The 15,988-nt window shown below is 44.7% G+C and overlaps 2 protein-coding genes across 2 annotated transcripts; one reads left to right on the top strand and one right to left on the bottom strand.

Moving 5' to 3' along the window:
• The first annotated feature begins 1,793 nt into the window (after positions 1 to 1,793).
• POLR1G (RNA polymerase I subunit G) lies at positions 1,794 to 5,077 on the top strand. Its single transcript, XM_075259048.1, has 3 exons — positions 1,794 to 1,808; positions 3,695 to 3,824; positions 4,580 to 5,077. The coding sequence occupies exons 1-3, from the start codon at positions 1,802 to 1,804 to the stop codon at positions 4,986 to 4,988; spliced, it is 546 nt and encodes a 181-aa protein (XP_075115149.1). The 5' UTR covers positions 1,794 to 1,801; the 3' UTR covers positions 4,989 to 5,077.
• Positions 5,078 to 5,147: 70 nt separating this feature from the next.
• LOC142184420 (uncharacterized) lies at positions 5,148 to 12,385 on the bottom strand. Its single transcript, XM_075259278.1, has 4 exons — positions 12,269 to 12,385; positions 9,978 to 10,120; positions 8,203 to 8,342; positions 5,148 to 5,912 (listed from the first exon to the last, which is right to left on the bottom strand). The coding sequence occupies exons 2-4, from the start codon at positions 10,102 to 10,104 to the stop codon at positions 5,343 to 5,345; spliced, it is 837 nt and encodes a 278-aa protein (XP_075115379.1). The 5' UTR covers positions 10,105 to 10,120; positions 12,269 to 12,385; the 3' UTR covers positions 5,148 to 5,342.
• Positions 12,386 to 15,988: the final 3,603 nt, after the last annotated feature.

The following is a 15,988-nucleotide window of genomic DNA, read 5'->3' as shown; positions in this document are numbered from 1 at the left end:
GCCGGGAATCGTAGTCCTGCCGCTGATCCGCCCCCTCTCTGTACTGCGGCTTCAGAGTTACATTTGGACTACAACTCCCGTCATACCCCGTGTCCAGGAGTTAAGCAGAGCCCCAGACAGCCCGGGCGCGGCCACGGATTGGCGGCTTCATGTGGAATACAGTCACGTGATCCTGCTAAGTAGTCACCGGAAATACCCAGGGATAACAGCCCGATTTATACAATGTACTGTGTAATACTTTATACTATACATTATACTCCATATTTCTACACACCATATGTCATATAATGCAACAATTCCTATAATAATCCACACTGTATAATACTGCTAACTCTATAAATTCCCATCTAATACTCCACACTGAATAATACTCCACACTATATAATATACTACATAATACTAACTATATAATATACCATATGATACGACTAAATCCTACTAATATCCTATCCTACAATAATAATAATAATAATAATAATAATTAATTAATAATAATAAAGTTTGTGTGTTTGGATGTTTATGTGTTTGTTCCTCAATCACGCAAAAACGGCTGAACGGATTTGAATGAAATTCGGCACATAGATAGATTGTAACATCAATTAAAACATAGGCTACTTTTTATCCCGGTAAATGACATGGTTTTACGACTGTTATGAATTTATGTTCACATACTATATCATACTCAGCTTCTGAGAAAGTCGGGGTTGTTATCTCTCTGTATTAACACACGCAAAGCCTGGTCTGTGTTCATGCATTTGCATATTATCTGATCTGCTCCAGGCACTACCGACACACTGACTTGGGCAAATACCTTTAATCCAAATTGTCAGTTTGCCAATTTTCAACATGACTGGAAAAAGAAAATCTAATTTTTCACAAACAACGAGAGCTATGAAGGAAGCCAGAAGTCAACAACACGCTCATTATATGGCATCCCAGCGAGCTGCTGAGATACCGGAACAATCACAGGCACGGTGTGAGGAACGAGTTCAGCAGCAGGCTAGCTTGATAGCTGCTGGAGCAGGCGAATCATCAACACCAACAACACGCTCATTATATGGCATCCCAGCGAGCTGCTCAGTTGCTGGAACAATCACAGGCACAGTGTGAGGAACAAGTTCAACAGCAGGACAGCTTGAGAGCTGCTGAAATGCTGGAGCAGGCAAACCATCGACGACAGCAACTTGCTGAATATAGGCGGTTCATCAACTCCAACAACCCGCAGAGAAGTTGCAGACAGAGGCTAGTACATAATATACCATATAATACTCCACACTATATAATATACTACATAATACTAACTATATAATATACTGTATAATACTCCACACTATATAATATACCGTATAATACTCCACACTGAATAATATACTATATAATACCGCTAACTATATAATATACTGTATAATACTCCACACTATATAATATACTGTATAATATTCCACACTGAATAATATACTATATAATACCGCTAACTATATAATATATCATACAATACTCCACACTATATAATATACTACATAATAATACTAACTATATAATATACCGTATAATACTCCACACTGAATAATATACTGTATAATACTGCTAGCTATATAATATATCATACAATTCTCCACACTATATAATAATTCTGTATAATATACCATATAATACTAAACACTATATACAGTAATATTCTGTATATTCTCGCTCTATATCATATACGGCTGGCTGTGTTTCCTGCTTTGTCCTGCAGGTGGCGCTGATACCTAAGTTTGTTTCAGAGGATGTGACGTCATCAGTGGCAGACTTCGGCGTAATGGAGGGTAAGATGGCTGCGCCCGAGCTCCATGTGATTGGGACGGTGTGAGCGAGAGGACAGGCCGTGTAGTGTGTAATGTGCCCTGTCTGTCCGTGTGCTGGAGAGGGCTGTCTGCTGATGCCGGGGGTGCTTGTGCTGTGTGACATTGTTGATGACTGGGTCAGTTGTGGTGTATAGTGGTTATGATGGGGTGGCTTTGGGGATGATGTTGATATGGGTTGTTGCATTGTGTGAGGATGATGGGGGTTGTTGCAGTGTGTGTGGAGGATGATGATGATGGTTCAGGTGTGTGATGGTCATCATCATATACCACAGCTGCCCCCATCATCATAACTATCATAAATCACAACCACCCCCATCATCATACTCCTCAACAACCCCTATCAGCCATGTTCTACAGGACAATATTACTTTAATCTTTATTGGTGTGACCTGATGTTTCCACTGTGCAAAAAACATTGTGCAATAGAAATCTGAGGTTGTTGTCACTCGTATCCCGGACTCCATACAGATCTGTTGCAGCAGTCTCCGGGTGCCAGAAGATGCTAGTGTACAAGGAGTGCATGCATCACCGCTCCTCTTCAAGCAGCAGTTCCCCAGGTTTACCACTACACAGTGGAGGGGGCTGCTGAGCCGCTCGTATTACCATATACATATGCCGCCTGTCCACTAGCAGTTCCCCACACCTGGAGGCTGCTGCAATAGATAATCTGTGCAGGCTCTGGGTGTCAGACCCCCACACATATACTGAAAACGTATCCCGTGGATAGGACATCAGTATGAAAAACTATTTGAGGACCTGTAAACCCCTTTAATAGCTAAAGTTGGACACTGTTGGTGTCTGTTTAATAAAAAAAAAAAAAAAACGGACAGTAACTGATGGCTATCACTTACTGTCCGCTATATGTCCATTGCCCATAGACTTCATTGTTAAAACAAAAAAAAAAAAAATGGACACTTTCGGTCCGTTTTTTCAAATGGACAGATAAGTCCTGCATGTAGGATTTTTTTTTTTTTTTGTTCGCGTGAAAAAACAGACATGGTTGTAAACGGACACTAAAGGACACGCGATAAAACTGCATTGAAATGAATGGAAATTGCAAACGGACCAGAGAGTGTCCATTGCTAAAATCTTGTACGGGCCACGGACACTGCTGAGCGGTCATCTGTGGTCTCCGAATCTGGGTATCTTCTACATGATACAAACAAAATGGAACAGCGGATATGTGTCTTTCTCTTTATTGTTCACAAGCCCCAATATCCAGAGGATGCTCATGGGGGTCTCACACGTACTCCCCGTTACACACATTCGGACACAGATACGGATTGCAGGGTGCAGGATTGTCAGAGATATTGTGACACAAATGCTGTTAGGTAAGAGATTGTATGTGATGATGATGATGATGGCGACAACGACCATGTGTGATGATAGGAATGGTTGTGTCAGATTATGATGAATTAGAGTTTATTAAAGATGAGTAAGTTGGTTATGGTATGTGATGGTGACTGAGTTCATGTGCCAAAGGAGACAGAAGGAGGGGTATATGGAGCACAGCATTGGAGGCCAGAACACAGCGCAAAGTGTAGAAAATAGGTTTTCTGGGTGTGATGTAGGAGACAGGTGGGGAGGCATAGAAGACAGGCCACACACTTTGTGAATGTCAGACCCCCCCTCCTGACTGCAGTGCAGGAGAGCAACCATGACCAGCATCAGTATCCCGCCAGCCCAGAGTGGTGGTGGTGGTGGGGGAGTCGGCACTCAGGTGATGAGGTATATGTAAGTGGATGGGTGAGATGCGGCGGAATGTAATGTTGTTAGTTAGTTGGCAGCCCAGTCATTGGGGCCCCATTCCCAGTAACCTCTGTAGTGACTTACATTGTACCCATCAGGAGACGGCCACCACAGCTTCCAGTGCTCCGAAGACTTTTCCCTTGTGGCGCATTGTGACGGGACGGTGACCTCTGAACCTGACACAGAGATCTGGCTGATCAAAGCTCCTCCAGACTTCACCCCGGAAAGGTAAGAGGGGCTGTTCCTGCTGATGTCATATGTCCTGGTGGAGGTGTGGCGTTTAGTTGCTGTGAGAGGTGTATACAGGTGTAGGAGGGGGTATATGGAGAACTGGACAGTCAGTGGCTCACATCTGGGTGCTTATTCTCCAACACCCCTAAGGGGAAGTTTACTAGGAAGCCATTTTGTAAGGTGGTAAATGTCGCAGATGTTGTCTTTGGTCACATATGTTGCCAGGTCACTGGTCCTACCCACTGAGCCGCTGTCCTACCCACTGAACCAATATAATAGAGGGAAATGTGCTACGTAGCATCAGGTCTCCAGGAGCCTGCAGTAGGCATTGTTCACACTGTGTACTGCTCTCAGAGGACAATATGAGAGGAAGGTTACCTTTTATTAGTCTATAGGTCATCACTACCAGACTGAAGGACCAGACACAATCCACTCATCAGTCTCTGATATGGAGAGCTGAGCTGCAGTACCTGACATGGCCACTGCACAGCGTGTGGAGCTGTCTGCTTCTCTATATGGTAGGTGGGATCGTAATGCAGTATCAAAATTCCAGGAACCCCCTCAAGGTGACTTTACAGAATAACCCATAGATGGCGCACTTCAGAAGAATTCTGTTGTGTTAATGCGTACGTATTGCAGCCACAAGCACTGGTGGTATAATATGGGCATTTCAGTGCCCTCTGACTACGTACTAAGGGTATGTCTGGGTGTGAGGACTTTCTATACAGCCTTCTGATCTCTTTCATCTGCAGCTTTAACACTCACCGGTTCCCACTGTCTGGCTATAAGATGCAAAAGATTAAAGATGGCGGCCTCAGGAAGTATTACCATGTCGTGTCTTCACCCTGCACGGACCTCCCCATGAAAACCTTCCTTCAGCCCTCAGGAGACCAAGAAGACCAGCTTGTAGCCACTGCTCCATTACAGGGTGTTATCACTTTATCGGAGGCGCATGGAGACCACACAGCCGTGCACAGTGTCCCTGACCGGCCGCCATTGTCCCTCCCCCTGGGCCTGAAGCATCGATATTGCCCATTTGGTGCTGTTGTCCCTGTGGTCCGTGAGGTGAGCAAAGGAAAGTCGCAGTTATCAGGAAGCAGCAAGAAAAAGAAGAAAGCAAAGAAGCGACGTCTGGAGGAGATGCAGGATGGTGACGCCTGAAATCACCACCAAGACTTTGGGACTTTTTGTTGGGGTGGGCTCAGAACATAATAAAAAAAAGCCTGTGTGCGACCTGCCTTACCAGCACTGGCCACTAGGTGTCAATAATGCCTCTTTTGAGTTTTATGGGTCACATGGTGGCAAATAACCAATCAGACAAGAGTTTGATAAATTTACATCATGATAAGACAAAGCAGATACAGATTGTAACCAGCATTTCATCATTTCCACTCCTAAGGGGGTGAAAGTGGGCGACAGGTGCCCGTCATATACGGTTTGTATGCTATAAAAAACTAAATGTACAAAGAAAAGGGGCGCAGCCCCCTTAGAGGGAGGGTGGGGGTACAAGTCAAGTCATACAGCCACATCGGTGTCGCTGTCAGGTGGTGCTGTCTCTGATGATGTCACACATTCCCTAGGTGATGTCACCGCCTCCTCTATGTGTGGCTCGGGCTCTTCTGCTGTGGCACTGTCACTGCTCATGCTGTTAGCCTCGAGTGCCATTGCTGCTTCACCTTCCTCTTCAGTTCTTCCCAAGTCTGTTGCAGGAGGGATTTTCCGGTAACCTCCGCTTCTTTCCATTGCTTTGCGTAGCCGCTCCCATCCCCCTTCCTCACCTTTCAAAGCTCGCTCGTAAAGTCTAGCATGGGCCCGAAGCTCCCGGATAGAGCGCTGAGTCTCTCGTGTCCGACGCAGCAAGGCCAGAGAGCGCAGGGAGACTTCCAGAAGTGGCGGCGCAATCTGCTTGCGCACCTTGGAGGCAGGAGGAGTGGGGGCTGTGTCCTTGGGAGGGTCAGGTGCAGGACTTGGAGGGGAAAGACGTGGAGCTATCCTGGGGTAAGAGCGCAAGATGGGAAGGTAGGATGAGGGGGAGGTTCTTTTACGATGGCGTCGCAGAGGAGGTTGAAGGACAAGTAGACGAGGCTGAAAGGAGAAGACATGGAGAAAAGTTATCAGATGAACTGTGAGAAGCAGCGTCACCACCAGGGCGGCGGCAGTGGCGGGGCAACTAGATGATAAAACCACATTCTGCAAGTGATGTAACCTGTGCAGTCCCGAGCTGTGCCCATAACATAACCTGACTGCCGGGAGCAGCGACCTGGAAGGCCAAAAACTCCTCTGTAGAAGCCCAGGCCTATGATGGAAGCTAATAAGGCTGAGGGTGCAGATGTGGGGGGTTCTGAGGGTGCAGATGTGGGGGGTTCTGGACAAGTCGCTCCCTCAGTGCTGGGCTCTGTTCACATCTGTTCAAATAAATGTTTGTATAATAAATAGCTGTACAAGTTCCCAGTATCCTTTCTGAATCAAGATCTCTGCTTGCTGTCACTCACTCTGCTTACTATCAGTGGATACAAATCAGTCCATGGTCATGTGATGGACATACAGGTGCACAGCTCATTACCAGGCAGATGTCTGATTACTGTGCTGTGACTGCAATGAGCTCTGCACCTGTGTGTCTGTCACATGACCACGGACTGATTTGTATCCTCTGATAGTAAGCAGAGTGAATGACAGCAAGCAGAGATGGACTGATGTTTACTGGAGTAAATAAGGACAGCAAGCAGCGTCTAAAAATCAGAAGAAAATGATACAGAAAGTATGTTGGAAAAATGTCATAACTTTTCATTATACAAAAAAATAACATTTGCTGAAGCTAGACAATTCCTTTAAGTGATCTCCTTGGAATCACGAATACAGTGTGATCTGACTTTATCTAAGCCACAGTGTAACTAATAACAACAGGACCGCGTATGTCTACATCTGAGCATATTCAGTAATGTCCGCACCAAAACCAGCTCCTTTGTCATTTCCTGCACTTTCCACTCCTGTCCCTCGTTCTGATTGTGAAAACCAAAGTTATAGCCTGTAAAAACCAGTTTTATAAATGCAAAATTACCTAAACTATGCACAGTGGGAGTGAATATCCTACAGCCTGGTTTATTTTGGCATGATTTCACACCCACTAAACATGATTGACAGATGATAGCTGTAGACAGTGGGGTCTACAGATGATTACATTCCACGGATCACTTACTGTTCTGTTATCCCTCCAACAAGACAATAGAGGGCGCTGATAGTATGTGATTAGAGCCTTATTTGCAAGTGATGTTTACGCTAAGTTCACTCTTACACTTGGATGTCCATTCTGGTCCATTGGAGGAGCAGAACAATGGCCACATGGATTGCTACAACAGCAGAAACGAACAGTGACCGATGGACCATATTGACTATATCCTTTGTTTTAACCTGACACCACCAGATGAAAAAGTCAGACTTGCAGGAGTTTTTTGGCTGCAAATTTTCAGAGGTCAATGCAATGGAGTCTTGAGAGACTCTTAGGGCAGGTTCACATCTGTGACAGTATCCGGTTTGCGCAATCCGGCGGGTTTCCATCTTCTGCCCCGAGAAATTGGACAGGAGATGGAAACCCGGCTGTCAGTTTTGAAGCTCATTTACTTGAATGGGATTGCAAAGTGACCGCCCGTGTGCGTCTTCTGCCTGTTCGCGGCAAAATCGTTGTTTTTTTTTTGTTTTTTTTTTAACCGAACACAAAGTTGTCAGACTTTGTGTCCGGCTAAAAAAAAGACCTGTTTCACCGCAGAACACGCACACGGGCGGTCACTTTGCAATCCTATTGCAGTGAATGGGTTTGATAATTGACCGCCGGGTTTTTGTCTCCTGTCCAGTTACTTGGGGCAGAAGATGGAAATCCATCGGATTGCGCAAACTGGACACCGGGCGCAGATGTGAACCTGCTCTTACAGAAATTAACCAGGACAAGCGCCGTTCCAGTTGTCTGGTATTCACATAAATTGCAAACAGTTGCAGTACAAGATGATGCCATGAGAGATGAGGGGAACTAGCTTTTCATCACCTCCAAGATCTCTTATAGTGAGACAGTGTAAACTTAGCCTGGCAATCTGAAAATACATCAGATTTATCACAGTGATTGATACTACACCGGATTTATCACAGTGACTGATGCCGAATGATAAATCTGCCATATCTGTACACACTATTTTGGTTCATTGTGGTACTATAAAGCCATGTCTCTTTTTGACAATCCACACCCACATGTCTAGCAAGTCTGAAAATTATAGCCCACTGATGTTCCTTTTTGTTGCCAGTGTCTAGTTACAACCTCAATAGTAAATTTGGACCATTCTGTTAGAAAATGTAGAATTTAGCATGATGACGTGGCACCTCATCTTACCTGTTTAAGAACAACATTTTGCAGGATATATATGGGAGTGTATGCTGTCTCTGTCTGTGCTGTATCTGGGGTAGCGGCTGTCACGCTGGTGGTTGTTGATGGAGTTGTATCCTCTGAGCTGAGGCTGTCTGAGCTGCTATCTATAAAGAGCAAAAGAGTTAGTGGTTTTATAGATCGCTGCCTCCTGGCATCCACCATGTAGAGAGGAGACCGTATGCATAAAATATAGACTGACAACCATGGGAAAAGTAAGTGACCCTTATTGCCACCAGTTGCCCTCTGTAGAGGATGTGATGTAGCTGCTTATAACTTCATTATATCCACAGGCTCACCATACAATTCCTTTTGGTAGGACAAATTATCCAAAACGCTCAGACAATGGGGGACTTTATTAAAAGCAGCGCATTACATGATGGGCTTTATAGTATGTGCGTTGGGGAGACTTTGGACTAGCTCAAAAATAATCTGGGAGTAATGGTGGAGGAGGATGAGCAAAAGGCTTATCTATTAATACACTTTCTTCTCTACTGTATTTACACAGGAAAATGCAATAACTGGGGACATAACTCGATAGAAGGTAAATGTTCCATTAAATGTGACTTGCTTAACCCCGGAGGAAGTGGAAAGTCGTCTTTAAAACATTAAAATGAACAAGTCACTGGGTCCTGATGACTTTCACCTCCAGGTTCTAAAGAAATTAAATACTGTGATAGACAGACCTCCTCTATCTAATACTTAAGGTATATCCCACAGGAGCGGTGCATAGCAAATGTGGTGTCCATATATAAGAAGGGTTGAAAAAGTGAGCCCAGAGGGTATACGCTGGAAAGTCTATCCTCTGGGTGGGTGAAATGCTATTCTGGAGTATATGAATGGGTATTTTAAAGAGGACCTTTCATCAAATCGGGCACATGCAGTTTTATATACTGCTGGAAAGCTGACAGTGCGCTGAATTCAGCGTACTGTCGGCTTTCCCGATCCGTGCCCGGTCTAAAGCGCTATCGGTCCCGATACCGTAGCGCTTTAGTGTCAGAAGGTCCTTCTGCCTCGCTGCGCCTATCGCGCTGTGCTGTGTGAGCGGGGAGGAACGCCCCCTCCCTCTGCTCACACAGCTCGTCCATAAACGAGTATTATCAGGAGAGGGAGGGGGCATTCCTCCCCGCTCCACAGTACAGCGCGATAGGCGCCGCGAGGCAGAAGGACGTTCCTGGCTAAGTGTCAGAAACGCCCTTCTGACTGTAAAGCCCTACGGTCCCAGGACCGATAGCGCTTTACACCAGGCACAGATCGGGAAAGCCGACAGTGCGCTGAATTCAGCGCACTGTCAGCTTTCCAGCAGTATATAACACTGCATGTGCCCGATTTGATGAAAGGTCCTCTTTAAGATGACTTTCAATCAGCATGGGTTTATGGGGGTGTCCCAGAGTCGGTCTATGGAAAAATAAAGACGTCTGAGTTGGTGGTTTGGCCTTCTGGCCTCTATAGCCTTGGCACATGGACAGATACGTGAAGGGACAGCACAAAGATTTCTAATGATCTTTATATTCCTATGCCGGTGTCAGTGACGATGTCACTATACCCTGGTAGAGATGGATAAGTTGACATTTTGCTAATGGTGGGTTATCTGAGAGCAATTATATAGAACGGTGTATAGGGCAATGGAATAGCAGCAGGAGATGCTGAGGATAGTAGTATAAAGATTAGGTTTACAGGACATATTGGCAGGATAGTGAGGAGGTGCGAGGGATTGTGTAGCAGATATAATGGCCACCTACCAGAGTACCCAGAATCCTTTTCAGTTTCATTCGGCGGCTGTTCTTTTGCCGTCGGTGGTTTGTCGGTCTCCGCACTTGGTTCTTCTTGCTGATTGGGCGGTCCCGTCTCTGTCGGTGGAGACTTCATGTCTGCCAGTGGAAAGCTGAAAAGAGATGGCAAAAGTGAGATCAGTAACCCCCAAAGTATGAGAGGACCCCAAACTATTTCACTTCGTCATGTCTTCTGCAAGAGCACGGCAAGGAAACTAAGTTTACTTTGGTAGTTTCTCCCACAGGCACAGTAGTGCATATGCGCAGTACACTGTGTATAGTGTAGTATACAGTCATGACGGTAAGCGTTGGCATGCTTAAAATTTTTCTAGAAAATGAAGTATTTCTCCCTGAAAATTAATGCAGTTGCACACCCATTGCTTCCTATAGCCATCCACAAGCTTCTTACACCTCTCAGCTGGAATTTTGGCCCCCTCTTCTTCTACAAACTGCTCCAGGTCTCTCATATTGGGGGGGGGGGGGGGGTCGCCTCCTCTTCTCTTCTCCAAACAGCAATTTTAGGAAGTCTCTCTTTTAGATCTGGACTCATTGCGGCCACTTCAGAACTCTCCAGGGCTTTCTTTCCATCCATTTCTGGGGGCTTTTTGAAGTATGTTTGGGGTCATTGTCCTGCTGGAAGACCCATGACCTAGGACACAAACTCAGCTTTCTGATACCAAATCCTTTGGTAATCCTCAGATTTCATAATGCTTTGTACCATGTTGTGCATCATGGACAAAGGAACATCAAAATCTCTGGAGATGGACTTGTAATCTTGAGATTGTTGCTGTTTTTCTACAATTTTGGTTCTCAAGTCCTCAGACAGTTCTCTTTCTGTTCTCCATGTTTAGTGTGGCACACACAGACATACAATGCAAAAATTGAGTCAACTTCTCTCCTTTTTATCTGGTTTCAGGTGTGATTTTTATATTGCCCACACCTGTTACTTGCCCGGAAGTGAGTTTGAATGACTATCACATTCTTGAAACAAAGTTATTTACCCAAAATCCTGGAAAGATGGCAATAATTTTGTTCAGCTAATTTTTGGAGTTTTGTTTGACATTATGTCCAATCCGCCTTTTTCCCAGTTTTCTTATGTTGTTCCAATACACGATGGAAATAAACGTGTATAACATAACATGTAATTGTAATAATTGCCCTGTGTATAGTCCAGTATATAGTAGCAGTACCCTGTGTATAGTACAGTATATAGCAGCAGTGCTGTATGTATAGTCCAGTATATAGTAGCAGTGCCCTGTGTATAGTCCAGTACAGTATATAGTAGCAGTACCCTGTGTATAGTCAGTATATAGTAGCAGTGCCCTGTGTATAGTCCAGTATATAGTAGCAGTACCCTGTGTACAGTATATAGCAGCAGTGCTGTATGTATAGTCCAGTATATAGTAGCAATGCCCTGTGTATAGTACAGTATATAGTAGCAGTACCCTGTGTACAGTATATAGCAGCAGTGCTGTATGTATAGTCCAGTATATAGTAGCAGTGCCCTGTGTATAGTCCAGTACAGTATATAGTAGCAGTACCTTGTGTATAGTACAGTATATAGTAGCAGTGCCCTGTGTATAGTACAGTATATAGTAGCAGTACTCTGTGTATAGTACAGTATATAGTAGCAGTACCCTGTGTACAGTATATAGCAGCAGTGCTGTATGTATAGTACAGTATATAGTAGCAGTACCCTGTGTATAGTCCAGTACAGTATATAGTAGCAGTACCCTGTGTATAGTCCAGTACAGTATATAGTAGCAGTGCCCTGTGTATAGTCCAGTACAGTGTATAGTAGCAGTACCTTGTGTATAGTACAGTATATAGTAGCAGTGCCCTGTGTACAGTATATAGCAGCAGTGCCCTGTGTATAGTCCAGTATATAGTAGCAGTGCCCTGTGTATAGTACAGTATATAGTAGCAGTACCCTGTGTATAGTATATAGCAGCAGTGCTGTATGTATAGTCCAGTATATAGTAGCAGTACCCTGTGTACAGTATATAGTAGCAGTACTCTGTGTATAGTATATAGTAGCACTGCTGTATGTATAGTCCAGTATATAGTAGCACTACCCTGTGTATAGTATATAGTAGCAGTGCTGTATGTATAGTCCAGTATATAGTAGCACTACCCTGTGTATAGTACAGTATATAGTAGCAGTACCCTGTGTATAGTATATAGTAGCAGTGCTGTATGTATAGTCCAGTATATAGTAGCAGTGCCCTGTGTATAGTGCAGAATATCGGGTATATACGTACCAGTGGAGCTGCAGTCCCTCAGTGTGTTGCTTCCTCTGGCACTCATGTGTATACAGTGCCCAATCTCCGCCCCTACTTGTACAGTACACAGAGTACAGTCTTCCCTGGTGTGACTCACACTCTGTACTGTACTCACTGTTCAGCTCCTCCTGTACACTCAGCACACGTGGAGAACAGCGTGTGTGTGTATAGATCCCAACCCTGTACTACTGATCCCAGGTGACAAGTCATCTCGCTACCTGCCTGTCTCTCTGACCACTTTCCTTTCTCTCTGATAACTTGTCTGCCTGTCTGACCACCTGTCATCTCTGTAAGCTACCTTTCATTTACAGTATATTACATTCACCCTCTACTATGGGACAATATATATCCCCCTACTGTAACACATATAGAGAGAGAGTATAGCATCCAGGAACGTGAGACCTCTGTGTGGCGCTCCCATGGCAGGACCACAGGATGAGATTGTGAATAAGCTGGTCCTTATTAAATGGTCTATACCACTATCTACACTATAGTATAATATATACAGTACATCCTCCTCTATATATATATAAGATAGATAGATAGATATAGATATATATGTTTGTTTTTTAATATATATATATATATATATATATATATATACACACACCCTTCACTATAGTAGTTATAGTATATAATATCCTCCAGTGTAGTATATTATGTCCCCCCTCTGTAGTTTATATATTTTCTGGCTTAGTATATGACATATATATATATATATATATATATATATATATATATATATCCTCCACTGTGCTATCTTCTCTCGTGGTCTATATACATATAGATGGAATGTCCGGTACCTGGTGACCTCGTTGCGGCTTTCCTCTGTGCTGCAGTTCTGCACTCTTTGTATTGCGGTTCTGCTGGGTTCTGTATCCTCTGTGCTGCTGTTCTCCTGTGTTCTGCTCGCTCCTCTACTTTCTCTTCTGTGTACTTATCTGTGGTGCGGTTGTTCTCTCCTGTGTCTGTACACTCCTCTGTGTTGTGGTTACTCCTCTCCTCCTTTTCTCCTCCTCCTCCTCTCCGTTCACACTGTGTACTGGATGATGATGTAATGATTTCTGTCATTTTTCGGTATGTTCTGCATCATCTTACATAATACATCTGACCACATGGAGGGTATTAGGTGGATAGTGATGTGGACTACAAGCTGCACCATGTGATCAGCCTGGATTCAGACTGAAGGGATATTCAGAGAAGAGTGCCCAGGGGGCTGGGATAGATCTATCTATCTATCTATCTATCTATCTATCTATCTATCTATCTATCTAGCTATCTATCTCCTATCTATCTATCTATCTATCTATCTATCTATCTATCTCCTATCTATCTATCTATCTATCTATCTATCTATCTCCTATCTATCAATCATCTATCTTCTATCTATCTCTATCTATTAATCACATATCTATCTATCTATCTATCTATCTATCTATCTATCTCCTATCTATCTATCTATCACATACTGTATCTATCTATCTATCTATCTATCTATCTATCATCTATCTACTGTATCTATCATCTATCCATTTCTTATCTAAGGTCCTATCTATCTAGAAGAAGAAAATGTAAAGCAGCACAGACCAATACACAGCACAAATCCACAGGGAAAAGGCCAAGTTATGTTGTAGAAACAAAACCAGCAGGACTCCAAGAAATGAAAAATCAATCAGTGTTTTATTCCAAACACTGGTTGCTGTTTCAGTCCTTGGAGTGCTGCCGGTTTTGTCTTTATTATCTATCATCTATCTATCTCATATCTATCTATAGCTCATATCTATTTATTTATCTATCTTATATCTACCTAGCTCATATTTATCTCTCATATTTATTTATCTATATATCTATCTCCCCCTATCTTCTCTATCCATCTATCTATTTATCTCCGCCCATCTTATTTATCTATCTCTCTCCTATCTATCTCCCCGTATCTCCTTTATCTATCTGTCCGTCCATCCCCCCAGCCCCTCCCTACATCATGTCTGTGTGTGTGATGCTGACGTACAGTAACACTCGCTCTGCCATGTGCTGGGGATTAAGCCCTGACTGGGGGGGAGAGGGGCAGGATTTGCAGAGGGCAGTTGTCAGGGTGGGGGGGGGGGGGGAGAGCAGGTTGCTATACAGATAGCAGTGAGTACCTGCGCGGTGTGTCTGGGTATATTCTGCGATACAGTAGGGCGTGCTGGGGTTTGAGGGCTTACTGTATGCCCGCTCCTCCTCCTGCTGCCTGTAAATAGCTATAAACACTCTTACATAATGTTTGGATTGTACAGTAGGAGCGTGCGGCGGCCACAAGGTACAGAATGCTCCGGCAGACAGCGCCTCCCCCACATGTCCCAGGACAGCAGCCAACAGGAACACCAGGGAACTGACAGTCACAGGAGCACAGCCAAAAGTACAATGTGTCTGCAGGGAAGCCAATCCTCTGCAGTGTGCTGCCTCCTGTGTACACCATGCTGGGACATCATTGACCCCAGGCCATAGTCTTCTAGTTTTCTCCCATACGGTTATTTGCCCAAATACTGTGTGTCTGGGTAATCCCACAGGAAGGGGTGAGGTCCTCTGCCCTCTAGCTACGGCCCGATCATAGTCTAAACTACAGCAGCAGGTCAGGTTTCTGTTAACATCGAGTCCTATAATCTTACGTTGGATAGGTCTTCTTACATACCCAGCACACCCATTAAACAGACCCTCTCGGGTCCACTGAGTTCACATATATCCAGATTTCTCATCTTGCTTCCTCTTTTTTTAGGGGGCCGGTTGCGCCTAGCCCCACGCTTTTTTTTTGCAAGGTAAGTTCTGGGACGCAGGGGTTGATTTCAGATATTTATTGTCTCCTTTCAGATTCCACCCCTGATGTTCTCCCTAAGCATCCTTACATGTCACAATGGGAGACCTACTTGGTCTCCCATCTTGAACTATGACTGGTCCCGTATTTGGAATAGGGCACCTAAGACTTCAGGTTGCGTTGTTCACTACGAGAATTTCTTTAAAGAGGACCTTACATAAGATTGGGCACAGGCAGTTCTATATACTGCTGGAAAGCCGACAGTGCGCTGAATTCAGTGCACTGTTGGCTTTCCCGATCTGTGCCCCGGGTAAAGCGCTATCGGTCCCGGTACCGTAGCGCTTTACAGTCAGAAGGGCGTTTCTGACACTTAGCCAGGGACGCCCTTCTGCCCAGCAGTGCCTATCGCGCAGTACAGTATGAGTGGGGAGGAACATCCCCTCCCCTCCTGATAATACTCGTCTATGGACGAGCTGTGTGAGCAGAGGGAGGGGGCGTTCCTCCCCACTCACACTGTACTGCGCTATAGGCGCTGCTGGGCAGAAGGGCGTCCCTGGCTAAGTGTCAGAAACGCCCTTCTGACTGTAAAGCGCTACGGTACCAGGACCGATAGCGCTTTACCCGGGGCACAGATCGGGAAGCAGACAGTGTTCTGAATTCAGCGCACTGTCAGCTTTCCAGCAGTATATAGAACTGCCTGTGCCCAATCTGATGAAAGGTCCTCCTTAAGATGTTGATGCACTGGTAAAACACGCCGGCCCTTCTCCATTCTTTGATAGATCTGTCCCGGGTTGTTGCTGGTCCCGTGGTACCCATCCTGCACATATCTTCCATCTTTTTTGGTCTTGCCCTTCTCTCCAGCCTTATTGGTGCCAGGTTCAAGGCCTCTTGGAATGGGTACTAGGGGT

The sequence above is a fragment of the Leptodactylus fuscus genome, chromosome 11 (genome assembly GCF_031893055.1).
Source record: "Leptodactylus fuscus isolate aLepFus1 chromosome 11, aLepFus1.hap2, whole genome shotgun sequence".
NCBI lineage: Eukaryota > Metazoa > Chordata > Amphibia > Anura > Leptodactylidae > Leptodactylus > Leptodactylus fuscus.
Note: the sequence above shows the minus strand (reverse complement) of the source record. Positions and strands in the feature narration are given on the sequence as shown.